This window comes from Neovison vison, chromosome 4 (assembly GCF_020171115.1).
Source record: "Neovison vison isolate M4711 chromosome 4, ASM_NN_V1, whole genome shotgun sequence".
NCBI classification, from domain to species: Eukaryota; Metazoa; Chordata; class Mammalia; order Carnivora; family Mustelidae; genus Neogale; species Neogale vison.
Window position 1 is genome coordinate 42,676,684 of NC_058094.1, and position 12,772 is coordinate 42,689,455.

Genomic DNA, 12,772 nt, shown 5'->3' on the forward strand with positions numbered 1-12,772 from the left:
ATTTTTGTTAATGTAGGTGAGAATGTTTCCAGGTACCCTTTAACTGAGAACCACATACCAGAGAGATCGAAAATTCATTTTTTTCATCTCTAAAGTATTTTAAAGATATCGTTTCTGCTTTCTTAGGGAGCTTTGACTCCACCCATCAATACATCATGTAGTTATAAAACTGGTGGTCTGCTTTATTTGCAAAAAAATGAAAACTGGTACGCTGCTTTATTTGCAAAAAAATGAAATCAAACATAAGGTTGCTCACCACCCATTACGTAGCCGGCATCACAGAACATTTCTGTAATTGTGCTTTTCACTTACCATTTTTTCAAGATTGGTCTGTCTCATGTTTCAAAAAACTAGAAAGTAGGAACAACAAACAAAAAAAATTGCTTCGTAAAGTTCCTAGTGTCTATAAATTCGGCATAATTTAATATAAATAGGCATGCATTTATTAAGCTCCCTGGGTGTTGGCATCGTATCTGCCAAACAGCTAAGGCAATAAAACATTTTTAATCCCCTTTTAGATTTTATAAAGAGCCTTTCAGAAGATGCTTGCGCCACACGATAACTGGAGAGCTGAAGACAGAAAGAAATCGTCAGCTTTTCTTTGCTTTTGTATCTCCTTCCTTAACTCCTGGAAATCACGAACGTTTGTGCAACAAATAACCTCAGGAGTTATTTGTGGAAGCTTCTCATTACCACAACGAGTCGACTCCGAACTTTGTCTAGGAATATCGCCTCTCTTTGGTGGAGACTCCCGGATTGGATGGAATCTGAGCATGCGCAGAAGCTCACCAAACCCAGGGCGGGACGGCGCGCTCGTGGGCTCCGCCTCCCTTCCCCTGACAACGGGAAGCGGGTGAGCGTCAAGACGCCTGCGCAAACGTGGCCGGGGCGCCGGGGTGGTGGGTTACGCCTGGAGAGCGCATGGGCAGACAAACTGTACGTCCGTTTGTCCGGAGCGGAGGGGAGAGTGGGCGCCATCTTCTTCTAGGCTCACTGAGGGCTCCACCTGGGCAGGCTGCTGCGACGAAGAGTGTCCCCCGACTCCGGCCTTGTGTGTCCGACTCGGCAGCAGTGGTGTGTGTTTATTACCAAGTGCGAAGCAGTTACCCTTCGGGCGTCGGGGGTGGGGAGGGGTTTGGCGATGGGGACGGAAGAACAGGGAAAGGCGGGGCCCGCAGCCGCGCCAGGAGCTAGCGTAGCTTCTGCCGTTAGGGCACCCTCATTCCTTGCTAAACACTGACTCTCCCGTCAGTCCCCATGTGGTGTTGTGTGCGCGCTGCCCAGTTTTCTTAAGAGTGAAGATATCGAAGGATTTCATAGGTATTTTTTTTTTTCTTTGCTATGTCATCGTAGTCAGTGGTGGCAGAAAAGCGCTGAAGGCCCAGCTCGTTAGGCATGAGAGTGGCCCAAAGTGTTTGAGTTAGGTATGGGGCAGTACACCGTGTGGCGAGTTAGGGTGGAATGTTTGCCCTTGGGACTGCGTAACGGAAAGGCACGGAGGTTGGGCGGTCCAGGTTAATTTGAAGGCGGATTGTGGCTGAAGGTCTGGCGACAGCATCGGATCCCACGTAGCAACTTTGGCCTGGCGCGAAAGAAGGAAGCTGTGACCCCTGGGAGTATGGACAAAGGCTTTGGGCTATAGAAGCAATGCCTTCGGATGATCCCCATTTGAGGATGATGGATATTATGGGAAATCCTGTGCCGTGTGGATTCGTCTTCATTTCCAGTTCCTGTTAAGGATTATGGTTCTGTGTCGTCATACCTTTGGTTTTTATTTTAACCATCTACATTATAAAATGATAAAAGGCAGATCTTCATAAAGAATAATTGCGGACTGGGCCAGATTATTTTCTGCAGGGGAAACTCCTGTGTTTAGAATTTCATCATAACTTTGGGGTTTAAGGAACAGTCATTTTCTTTCCCCCACCATATCTGGAAAATGACTTGTTATTTGCTAGTTAAAATCAGATAGGTCTGAGATAATTATACCTATTTAAACTTAGTCTCTTGTGCCCTTCAGACTTGATTAGAAGATGCATATTTTGTATTGTTTAGTGGTTAATGGTGATCAAGTGGGATGAATCCTGGATAAAATCAGCAAGATTATTTAAAATGAACTTATAAATTTCAGTGACTTGCCCTTAAAGGAGTTTTTAAGGACTCACTTCTATCTTTTCGTAGGTTAGAAGTTCTAACATCATGGTCTTTAAATCAACACAGTCAAAAGAGTAAGTGTGTTGCCTTCATAAGTAGAAAAAATTTTAAGTGCAGTGACCTTCGGGTATTTTGTGTATTTCGATTTTTGTGTAATGTACTAAGGGTAGAACTGCTGAGGAGTTTGCTTAAGGAAATAACATGGAACCACAGGAAAAGTGCTCATTTTGAGAACTGGTCTCTTATAGGTGGTCTCTCAGCTGTGTCGTTGAGAGAGAAAATAGTACATTTCCTTCCCATCCAAAGGGCAGAAAAGTTAGGTGTTAGTTATACGTGACAAATTAAAAATATTTTATATTGTCTGTTTGGACATGAGATAGGAATCATGAGATTTGTACTCATGGAACTATTTAAAATACTGTTTGTAAGCAAGGGAGAATAAGAAATTTTGAAATTTTTTGAATTTGACATATTCCTTCAAACATCCCTAAGTATCTTGTAGATATATTTATGTTCTCAAGGCAAATCCCTTTTAAATCTTTGAAAAAGTTTAGGAGAGAGAAAATGGTGTGTATCTTATTTTCTAAAATATAAAAAAATAAAGGAGCTAAGTCAGTTTGCATAGGAAGGAATCTTGAAACTTTAGTGGGGACTATTCTAGAAGCCGTTTATAGTTTTTTAAATGTTGGTGTGGATATTGGTTTATTGAAGGAAACAGGCTTGTACTCATTTTTTATTTTTGGTACTGTGCACGTATTTTTTTAAATAGACCATTTTTTAGAGCAGTTTTTTAGGTTAACAGCAGTATGGAGCAGAAGATACATAAATTTCCCATATACCTCTGCCCCGACACGTGTATCATGTAAATATATATTTTTAAAAGATTTATTTATTTATTTAACCGAGAGATACACAGGGAGAGAAGGAACACAAGCAGGGGGAGTGGGAGAGGGACAAGCATGCTTCCTGCAGAGCAGGGAGCCCGACGCGGGGCAATGCGAGGCTCGACCTGGGATCATGACCTGAGCCAAAGCAGATGCTTAAAGATTGAGCCAACCAGGTGCCTCTCATGTAAATATTTTAATAATAAATGTCATTAATATTTCAGTACCAATTTGGCATTGGTAATTCAGATGTAGAATATGCCAAGCAATTTCTTGATATCTTTGTTAGTTTAGCTTGTAGTTTAAAAAGTTGAATCATTGGGCCATTTTCAAAGGAAAATAAACCTTGCAGACTTCAAAGAATATGTCTTTGGACCACACTTTGTGGAAGAGTGATACTTAAGTGTAAATACTGAATTAAAGCAACATTTATTGGCACATCAAAAACATTTATAATTATTTAGCACCTCTTAAAGACTTATTAAGACTGTATTGCATATTGTTACTTTGGATATCTCTGAAAATATTAGATATAAATTTCCTTAAGGAAATACTAAGTTAAAATTTTTCAGCAGTTAATACTGATAATACCTAAACATTCTAAATAAATGTGCTTTTATTCTATTTTCTATATGTCATTTGGATTTTCTCAATGCAGGACTGTTTGAAATAGAATAAACTTGTTAGCATAGTAAGATTCTATATTGGAACACTCTATTTGGCTTAAGGTGAATTTTAATAGTAATTGTTTTAGGAGTTTAAGATGAGAAGTAGTAGCTGAGATTTTTTTGTTAGTTTGTTTTAGAAGTATTTTATTTTCTTTTTAAGGATTTTATTTATTAGAGAGAGAGCAGTGGGGAGAGGCAGAGGGAGAGAGAATGCAAGCTGACTGCATGCTGAGCATAGAGCTCAATGAGGGGCTTGATCTTACGACCCTGAGATCATGACCTGGGCTGAAACCAAGAGTAAATGCTTAACCGACTGAGCTACCCAGGTGCCCCAATTTTAGGGGTATTTTAGTATTTGCCTTAATTATATTAGAATCCGGAGACTTGGTTCCATGTTTGAAAGTGTGAGCTGTATGTGTAGAATTTAAAGTTGTATCCAAAGGGGTAGTCATTGGTTTGGATATATTGCTTTAAATATTGGTTTTTGAATTCAAAACATTAGTGTCTTGTTCATTTATTGTATCATTTTGAATTGTTGCCTTACTAGTTTGATTTGGTCTTACATTTTAAAAGGGAGGAAAATTGCAAGAGAGTTGGACTTAATGAGCTAGGTGTTTGGTCTTTCTTTTCCTGAGTGGAAGTGATAGGCTTTTGGGGAATTTTTGGTAACTTTAAATTGTCATTTTACATGTAGAACAGCTGCCCTTTTTTAAAAAGTGGATGTAAAATTTATATACCATGAAATGCACAGACCTTAAGAATAGTGCTCCTTTAGTTTTGATAAGTTTATACCCATATAACCAACTCTAATCAAAATGTATAACATTTCTATCACCCTTTTCCTTGTGCTACTTCCAATCAAGGAGCTGTTTAATTTCCAGAAATTTTTTTGTTTTAAAATAATTTGCAGATGTCTACTTGGAATTTGTACTTCGTTTTTGCTGATGGATGATTAATTTCCTCTGGAACAAAGAAGACCATTTTGTAATGCCCATAGTTGTGGTTCCTATTATTGCTTCACTTTTAATAGGTAATTCTGAAGTGAATATCCTAATCTGGCGTTGTTTAAGATCAATTACAGGGTCCGAGGATTAATTATATTTCATTTTCTTTCCACAGTTAAGTTGCTTTTACAGAATTAACAGGTCTCCAAGAAATTTTAAAAAGGTAAGATATTCAGAGCTTAAGGCTTTTCACAGAAGCTTGACAAAAAAATGTAAAGTAGAGTAGGACATGTAGGTACACGTGGTTTCTGTACTTTACCTCTGGCCAGTAATGGACTAGTGGTAGACCGTTTATTATCATAAGCAAAAATTATATACTGACCATAGATGGCTTTTTGAATATGTAAAACTCATTTTGGTTGGTAAAATTCCTTAACCCGCGAAGCTCTCTCTTATGCTTCAGTAGAAGATACGCTTCTAAGTGAAAAATAGTTTGGTCTTGTTGTGAAGCAGTGCTTGGCAGACTTACAAAGAAGAGTTGATATTTTTGATGCTCATATTGTATAGGATAGGTGATATGAAAGATCTTTGAAATAGTTGGTTTATTTGTATGTTTAGATGGGAGAAGGTTTATTCTTTAAGAAATTAGACATAGTTTATTTTTTGTGAACTCGTACCTTGTTTTCATTTATAAATGCTGAAGAAGGTAGGAACCAAATAATTATTAAGTTTAGTCTGGGATAAGGTACTTCAAAAATAAGACTTGCTATTATGTGTACCTTTCTGTCTGCAGGTCATTATTGCTGTGGTTTGAGCTCAGCATGGCTGTAGTCATCCGTTTACTGGGGCTTCCTTTTATTGCGGGGCCTGTGGATATTCGTCACTTCTTCACGGGATTGACTATTCCTGATGGAGGAGTGCATATAATTGGAGGGGAAATTGGGGAGGCTTTTATTATTTTTGCAACAGATGAAGATGCAAGACGTGCCATAAGTCGTTCAGGAGGGTTTATCAAGGATTCATCTGTAGAGCTCTTTCTTAGTAGTAAGGCAGAAATGCAGAAGACTATAGAAATGAAAAGAACTGATCGCATAGGAAGAGAGCGACCAGGATCTGGGGCGTCGGGGGCTGGCAGCTTGTCTAACTTTGTTGAGGCTATTAAAGAAGAAGCAAGTAATTCTGGATATGGCTCTCCAATTAATCAAGATGCTGGGTTTCATACTAATGGTACAGGACATGGTGATTTAAGGCCAAGAAAGACACGGCCATTGAAGGCAGAGAATCCTTACTTGTTTCTGCGAGGTTTGCCTTACTTAGTAAATGAAGATGATGTACGTGTCTTTTTCTCTGGTTTGTGTGTGGATGGCGTGATTTTCTTGAAACATCATGATGGCCGAAATAATGGTGATGCCATAGTAAAATTTGCTTCATGTATTGATGCTTCAGGCGGTCTTAAATGTCATAGAAGTTTTATGGGTTCAAGATTCATAGAAGTAATGCAAGGCTCAGAACAACAGTGGATTGAGTTTGGTGGTAATGTAATTAAGGAGGTTGACATCCCTGTGAGAACTGAAGAACATTCTCCACCAAGAGGAATTAATGATCGACATTTTCGAAAACGATCTCATTCAAAATCTCCCAGAAGAACACGTTCTCGTTCTCCTCTTGGATTTTATGTTCACTTAAAAAATCTGTCCCTAAGTATTAACAAGAGAGATTTAAGAAATTTCTTTAGAGATACTGATCTGACTAATGAACAGATTAGGTTTTTATATAAAGATGAAAGAAGAACAAGATATGCCTTTGTGATGTTCAAAACTCTGAAAGACTATAACACTGCTCTGGGTTTACATAAGACTGTCTTACAGTATCGTCCTGTTCATATTGATCCTATTTCTAGAAAACAAATGCTGAAATTCATCGAATGTTATGAAAAGAAAAGACCAGTGTCAATAGAGAAAGAAAGGCTTGGACATATTTCACAAAAATACCCTCAAGAAGGCTACCCTGGCCAGAAACTGTGTATATATATAAGAAATTTTCCTTTTGATGTTACAAAAGTGGAAGTGCAAAAGTTCTTTGCAGACTTTTCTCTTGGAGAAGAGGACATTTACTTACTTTATGACGACAAAGGAGTTGGTCTGGGAGAAGCACTGGTGAAATTCAAAACAGAAGAACAGGCCATGAAAGCTGAACGTTTAAACCGGCGGAGATTCTTGGGGACAGAGGTATTGTTAAGACTTATATCTGAGGCACAAATGCAGGAGTTTGGTGTAAATTTTTCCTTGATGCCCACTGAGAGAATGCAAGACCATTCACAGTCATGTGATAGAGATGACCATTCCCATTCATTTGACTCAAGTGATCTACCAATATACTCAGTTGGCCCATCTGAAAACTTTAGGCATCAGCAAGAGGACTTGAGGCAACTGGACAATTTCAGGCAAACCCAGGCGGATTTCCGACAGCTTGATAGGAGCCTTCCAGAAGACTTTAGGCATTCCCCAGAGGACTTCAGGCACTCCCCAGATGACTTTAGGCGCCCTCGGGAGGAACACTTCAGGCGGCCCCTTGAGGATTTCAGGCACCCTTGGGAGGAGGATTTTAGGTACCCTCGGGAGGAGGACTTCAGGTACCCTAGAGAGGAGGACTGGAGGCGGCCACCTGAGGAGGATTTCAGACGGCCTCCCAAGGAGGACTTCAGGCGACCCCCTGAGGAGGACTGGAGACGGCCCCCGGAGGAGGACTGGAGGAGACCCCCAGAGGGAGACTTTAGGCGGCCACCTGAAGAGGACTGGAGGCGGCCTCCTGAGGAAGACTTCAGGCGGCTTCCTCAAGGGGAATGGAGACGACCACCCGAAGAGGACTTCAGACGACCTCTTGAGGAGGACTTCAGGCAGCCCCCTGAGGAGGATTTCAGGCGACTTCCAGGGGAAGACTTCAGGCGACCTCCCGAGGAGGATTTCAGGCGTTCTCCCGAGGAGGATTTCAGGCGTTCTCCCGAGGAGGATTTCAGGCGACCACCCCCCGAACACTTCAGACGGCCGCCCCCGGAGCACCTAAGGCGGCCGCCCCCGGAGCATTTCAGGCGGCCGCCGCCGGAGCACTTCCGTCGGCCGCCCCCGGAGCACTTCCGCCGGCCGCCGCCGGAGCACTTCCGCCGGCCGCCCCAGGAGCATTTCCGCCGGCCGCCCCAGGAACATTTCAGGCGCCCCCGAGAGGAAGATTTCAGGCACCCACCGGATGAAGATTTCGGAGGCCCTCCTGATGAAGACTTTAGGCATCCTCCTGAGGAGGACTTCAGGAGCCCCCAGGAGGAAGATTTTAGATGCCCTTCTGATGAGGACTTCAGGCGGCTCCCGGAGGAAGACCTCAGGGAACCTCCAGAGGAGGACCCTAGACTTCCTGACAGTTTTAGACCTCCTGGTGAGGAGTTTAGGAACCCACCTGATGACTTTAGAAGTCATCGCCCTTTAGTGAATTTTGGTCGCCCAGAAGGTGGCAAGTTTGATTTTGGAAAGCGCAGTATGGGAAGTTTTCCTGAGGGGAGATTTATGCCTGATCCAAAATTAAATTGTAGTTCAGGTAGAGTAACACCTATCAAGATAATGAATCTTCCATTTAAAGCTAATGTTAATGAAATTCTAGACTTTTTCCATGGTTATAGAATCATACCTGATTCAGTTTCGATACAGTATAATGAGCAAGGATTACCTACAGGGGAAGCCATTGTTGCTATGATAAACTATAATGAAGCTATGGCTGCTATTAAAGATCTAAATGATAGGCCAGTTGGCCCTCGCAAAGTTAAGTTAATTTTGCTCTAGAGAGCATTTCTAAATTCATAGTTACTTCCCCACAGTATTGATGCAGTAAAATGCACTCGTTTTTTTTTAAGTGTTTATTTTTAATGATCTAATGAAAAGGAACATTTTAGTTTGACTTGTGAGTAGAACAAATGTAAATATTAGAATGTGAATCTAGTTTTCTTTTGCTTGCAAACTGCCACTCTTTCTCATTTACAATTATATATGGCTTTTTTTTTTTTTTTTTGGACAGTGGGGGAGAAAATTACAAGTGCATTAATTTTTGTTGATGTCATGGGTAAACCTCAAAACTTGTATAGTAGAGCTGTATTTGGGGAAGATAAATTTTATATTCACTTTTCGTTTTCCGTCTGTAGTCTACATCTTATACTGTATAAGGAAACGGTCAGTGACTGATTGTTCAGGTTTAGCATTTTTATTGCTATTTGCCTGCAGAATTAATGCCCTCTTCTTTGTCCAAGACATTACTGTGTTAGCCTCCCGTTAATTATAAATAGTTGAAAATAGACAGACTGTGAATTTGAAGTTTACTTATGTAAAAAGTTTAGGAGATTCTTGAAGTTTTCATGTTCATAACTTTGCAAAGTTTTATAAAAATAAAATATTGCAAATGTATAGACCACTAATTAACTTTACTTGTATTCATAAAAAAAATTACAGCTTCTTCTGTGAAGTTCTCAATAGCTATCTTAGTATTTATGATAGAATGGACCAAACATCCTATAATAATAGCATAGAGAGCTATGTGTAGATCTGTGGTTTCCTCTACATTTCATCAACCAAACTGCTAAGTTTTACTCAAAATACTTAGAAGACAAAAAGTAACTGTAGCTATAAAGGACATTCAGGCTTCTGCTGGGAAGAATCTTGATAAATGGATATAGTTTGTTTTTAGGAAGAATTTTAGAATTTAGTCCTTTAGTAGGTTGTTTTTTTTTTTTTTTTGGTAGTTTTTATTAGGTTCTCATTTTTAAATTTCAAGACTTTGAATCCAAAGACTCAATAACTAAATATAATCAGACTTTAATGAGACTGAATTTTGACTTCTTCGGTATTTAGTGTGGGCGTTTATATTATAAACACTGGATTTGGCTTTTTTTAATAGCCCACAATATATTAATGGCTAACATTTATTAGGTACTTACTGTATGTTAGGCAGTGAAAGTGCTTTACGTGCATAATCTCAGTTTAAATATTCCCTAGGAAGGATGGACTATTATATCTATTTCAGCAAGTGAGATAATGAAGTTTAGAGGTTAGGTAACTTGCCTAAAGTCATAGCTAGTAAATCATGGAGCTAATTTCAACCCAGACCACTGACTCCAGTTCATGCTCTTAACACTTTTGCCTACTAACTTTAAGTGGTACTTCTAATTTTAGTAAGATCATGCTGAAGATATTTTGAAGAGTAAACCAGTATTTTCTTTACACATTGCTGCTTTAAAAATAGCATTAAAAACAAAATTAGTATGCTCATTGTTCATAAAAGACAAACTAACTTTAAAAGTTTTTATGTATCCAGGGCTTCTCTTGGATAGTAACATTAGATATTGACTTCTAATTAAAAATTGTTTATCAAATATGATTTGGCTTTGGCCTTTTAGTTTACATAAAACCAGGTTAATTTTTCTCAGTTCTGTGATCCAGAGGTTTCCTATTTCTTCTTATTTCCTGAGCAAGTAAGAATAAAATTTGAATTTACATATGGTAGTTTAGTCACTTAATAATAGGATATAGCAGAAGTAGAATACTTTGTCAGCATTAGCTATTTACTACCATTTTGGATGAATCTTCAGTGATTTAAGAAGTCTAAACTTCTTAAACTCAGGTTTCTGTGTGTTTAATTCTAGTGAATGTAACTTCTAGTAGAATGAATAAACTGGTAATTTGGTTTGAAAAAGCACATCAGTATGGCTCTTTAAACTATTAAATTTATAAATAGCTAGAATGATAAATTAGTAAACTAAACATGATCAAAATAGGAAGAAATTATATTTTTGAATGCTCAGATTATATAGATGAATCAGTCAGTCTTGGGGGAATGTATGGAAGACTTTAAAATACTTCTCAAATAAATATCAGTAAGAACTAAGATGAAGCCTAACAGTGAAATACCCCATAATATGGGCTGGTAGTAAATAAAAGGTCAACAGTAGTAAACACAAGCTTTGTATTTTGATTGTAAAAGAAATGAATTGATAGGAACAGTTAACGTTACCCCATAATCATTTAGTTCATAACTTTTAAAAATTAAAAATTACAGAAAACTGGCTTCTACTGGTTGGGAACCATTTTTGCATATCTTTTCCCAACTCCGCTTTCAGTGGTATATTAGTGTCTTAAATGGGCCATGGTAGGAGTTCTGATGCCACGGAAGTTGGCAAATGCAACAAATCAGGGCATTTTCCATGTTGGAGAGCCAGTTTACCAAGCACACCACCGATTTCAAACACATAGAATACTGTGCTAAGTTCTTACACACCCACTGATACAGTTTACCTTGAACCACCTGGGTTTGAACTGCAAATACCACTTAAACGTAGAATTTTTTCGATAAATATGGTGTAACACTAGGTATTTCCTATGATTTTAATGATACTTTGTTTTCTCTAGCTGACTTTATTGTAAGAATACAATATATAATACACAAAATACACGTTGATTAACTGTTAACTGTTAAGGCCTTTGATCAAGAGTAGGCTATTAAGTTTGGGGGGAATCAAAAGTTAGGTGGATTTCAACTGCACAGAGGTCAGCACCCCTGACCCTGGCATAGTTCAAATATCAGCCGGTTTTGCCTCCTCTTTCCTACTCCTAGATATATCAGGTACACTAAGAGCATACTGGTTCTCCAGCTAAATATCCAGTGGCATTTTTTTTTTTTTAATCCAGTGGCATTTTAATTATCTTAAAGCCAGACGTTTTTGTCAGAAGGTATCTGGGAAATACAGTTTATGTCTAGAAAGTAAAAATAATTCCATAAACAAACAGGTAGTTAATCATTACATTGGGAGTACACTTTTATCACTTACTGAGAATACTGTAGAGCAGTGGCTCTTGGTTAACGTATCACCTATTTAGTGACCCCATTACCTCCATCTTTGTATTAAATGTTAGTTATTACTGAGCTGCATTAGATACTACATATTTATGATCTATAATTATAAATTAACTATCATTTATTCTCAATAACCCTAATAAACTTATTTTGGAGAGAAGAAATGGAGGCCTATATGGACCATTTACCCCCAAAGTTAGGTTAGGTTACCTGTTTTTTTTTTTTTTACAAGGAAGCTGAAAGAGGTTTTACGTTTTTAAAGGTGGTTACATTTGTATGTGTGTGTGTGAGAGAGAGAGTAAAGCAATAGAAGTTTATTAAAGTGAAGATACAGAAAAAGCTCTCAAGAGTGAGAGGTGTCCCAACAGGATTGCCTCTTCTATAGAAAGATAACCAGGGACCTTGGATCTTTTTTTAACATCTCATTGATAACACCTTCAGTGGCTTACTTCCTTTTTAGGGGCTTATTTTTTTTGTTGGTCACAGGTGATTATCATAAAAGACATCCACCCTAACCACCTATGGTATAAAGGTGGTTACATTCTAAATGATTACAGAAGTACCTATGTAATAGCGTTGATTGTGTTTTCTCAGCACACAAATACTTCAGCCTTTTAAGAAAAAGTTTGCCAACCTAAATCTGATCTACAGGAAACTTAATTTTACATTGCTGGAAGTATTATGTATAGTAATCCCCTTTTTTTTTTTTTTTTTTTGAGATTTTTTTCATTAGCAGGAGCGGGGAGGAAGGGCAGAGGGAAAGGGAGAAGCAGACTCCAAGCAGGCACCAAGCAAGGAGCCTGATGCGGGACTTGGATCCCAGAACTCTGGGATCGTGACCTGAGCCACAGGCAGACGCTTAACCGACTGAGCCACACAGGTGCCCTAGAATATTTCTTTCAAGTAGGCAGAGAATTCATTTTATATCAGAACTATTTGCTGACTGCTTTATGTATCAGGCACTATTTTAACTTTATAGAGCAACTAATGCTCAAGAGACAGGAGTTGCTATTACAAACAAGAAATACTATAACTTTCTTATTCCTCCCAGCTACAACACCACAGTTGCATACCAAAAAAATAAAAATGCAATAGCTTGAGTGTCTTAATTCATTTAGGTTTTAAAACATTTTGAATATTTTGTTTAAAAAGTACTTAAGTAATTTTATCACTTAGGACTATTCTCAGGAAGCAATGTTTTGTTAAGAACAGAACCATGAATAACAAAGTCAAAAAG

At 38.6% G+C, this 12,772-nt stretch overlaps 1 protein-coding gene across 7 annotated transcripts; it reads left to right on the plus strand.

The window, feature by feature from the left end:
- The first annotated feature begins 873 nt into the window (after positions 1-873).
- On the plus strand, positions 874-10,057 carry RBM12B (RNA binding motif protein 12B). 7 transcript variants are annotated; one of them, XM_044245305.1, is made up of 5 exons: positions 874-1,074; positions 2,182-2,228; positions 4,617-4,736; positions 4,826-4,873; positions 5,444-10,057. In XM_044245305.1, the coding sequence occupies exon 5, from the start codon at positions 5,472-5,474 to the stop codon at positions 8,475-8,477; it is 3,006 nt and encodes a 1,001-aa protein (XP_044101240.1). In that variant the 5' UTR covers positions 874-1,074; positions 2,182-2,228; positions 4,617-4,736; positions 4,826-4,873; positions 5,444-5,471; the 3' UTR covers positions 8,478-10,057. The 7 variants fall into 7 exon arrangements, with proteins under 7 accessions (XP_044101240.1, XP_044101243.1, XP_044101239.1 ...); XM_044245306.1 differs by lacking the exon at positions 874-1,074 and adding an exon at positions 1,153-1,745; XM_044245308.1 differs by lacking the exon at positions 4,617-4,736.
- The last annotated feature ends 2,715 nt before the right edge of the window (positions 10,058-12,772 follow it).

What these genes read in the sequence shown, in the direction of transcription:
- RBM12B (XM_044245305.1), top strand. Translation starts at nt 5,472, where the DNA reads ATGGCTGTAGTCATCCGTTTACTGGGGCTTCCTTTTATTGCGGGGCCT.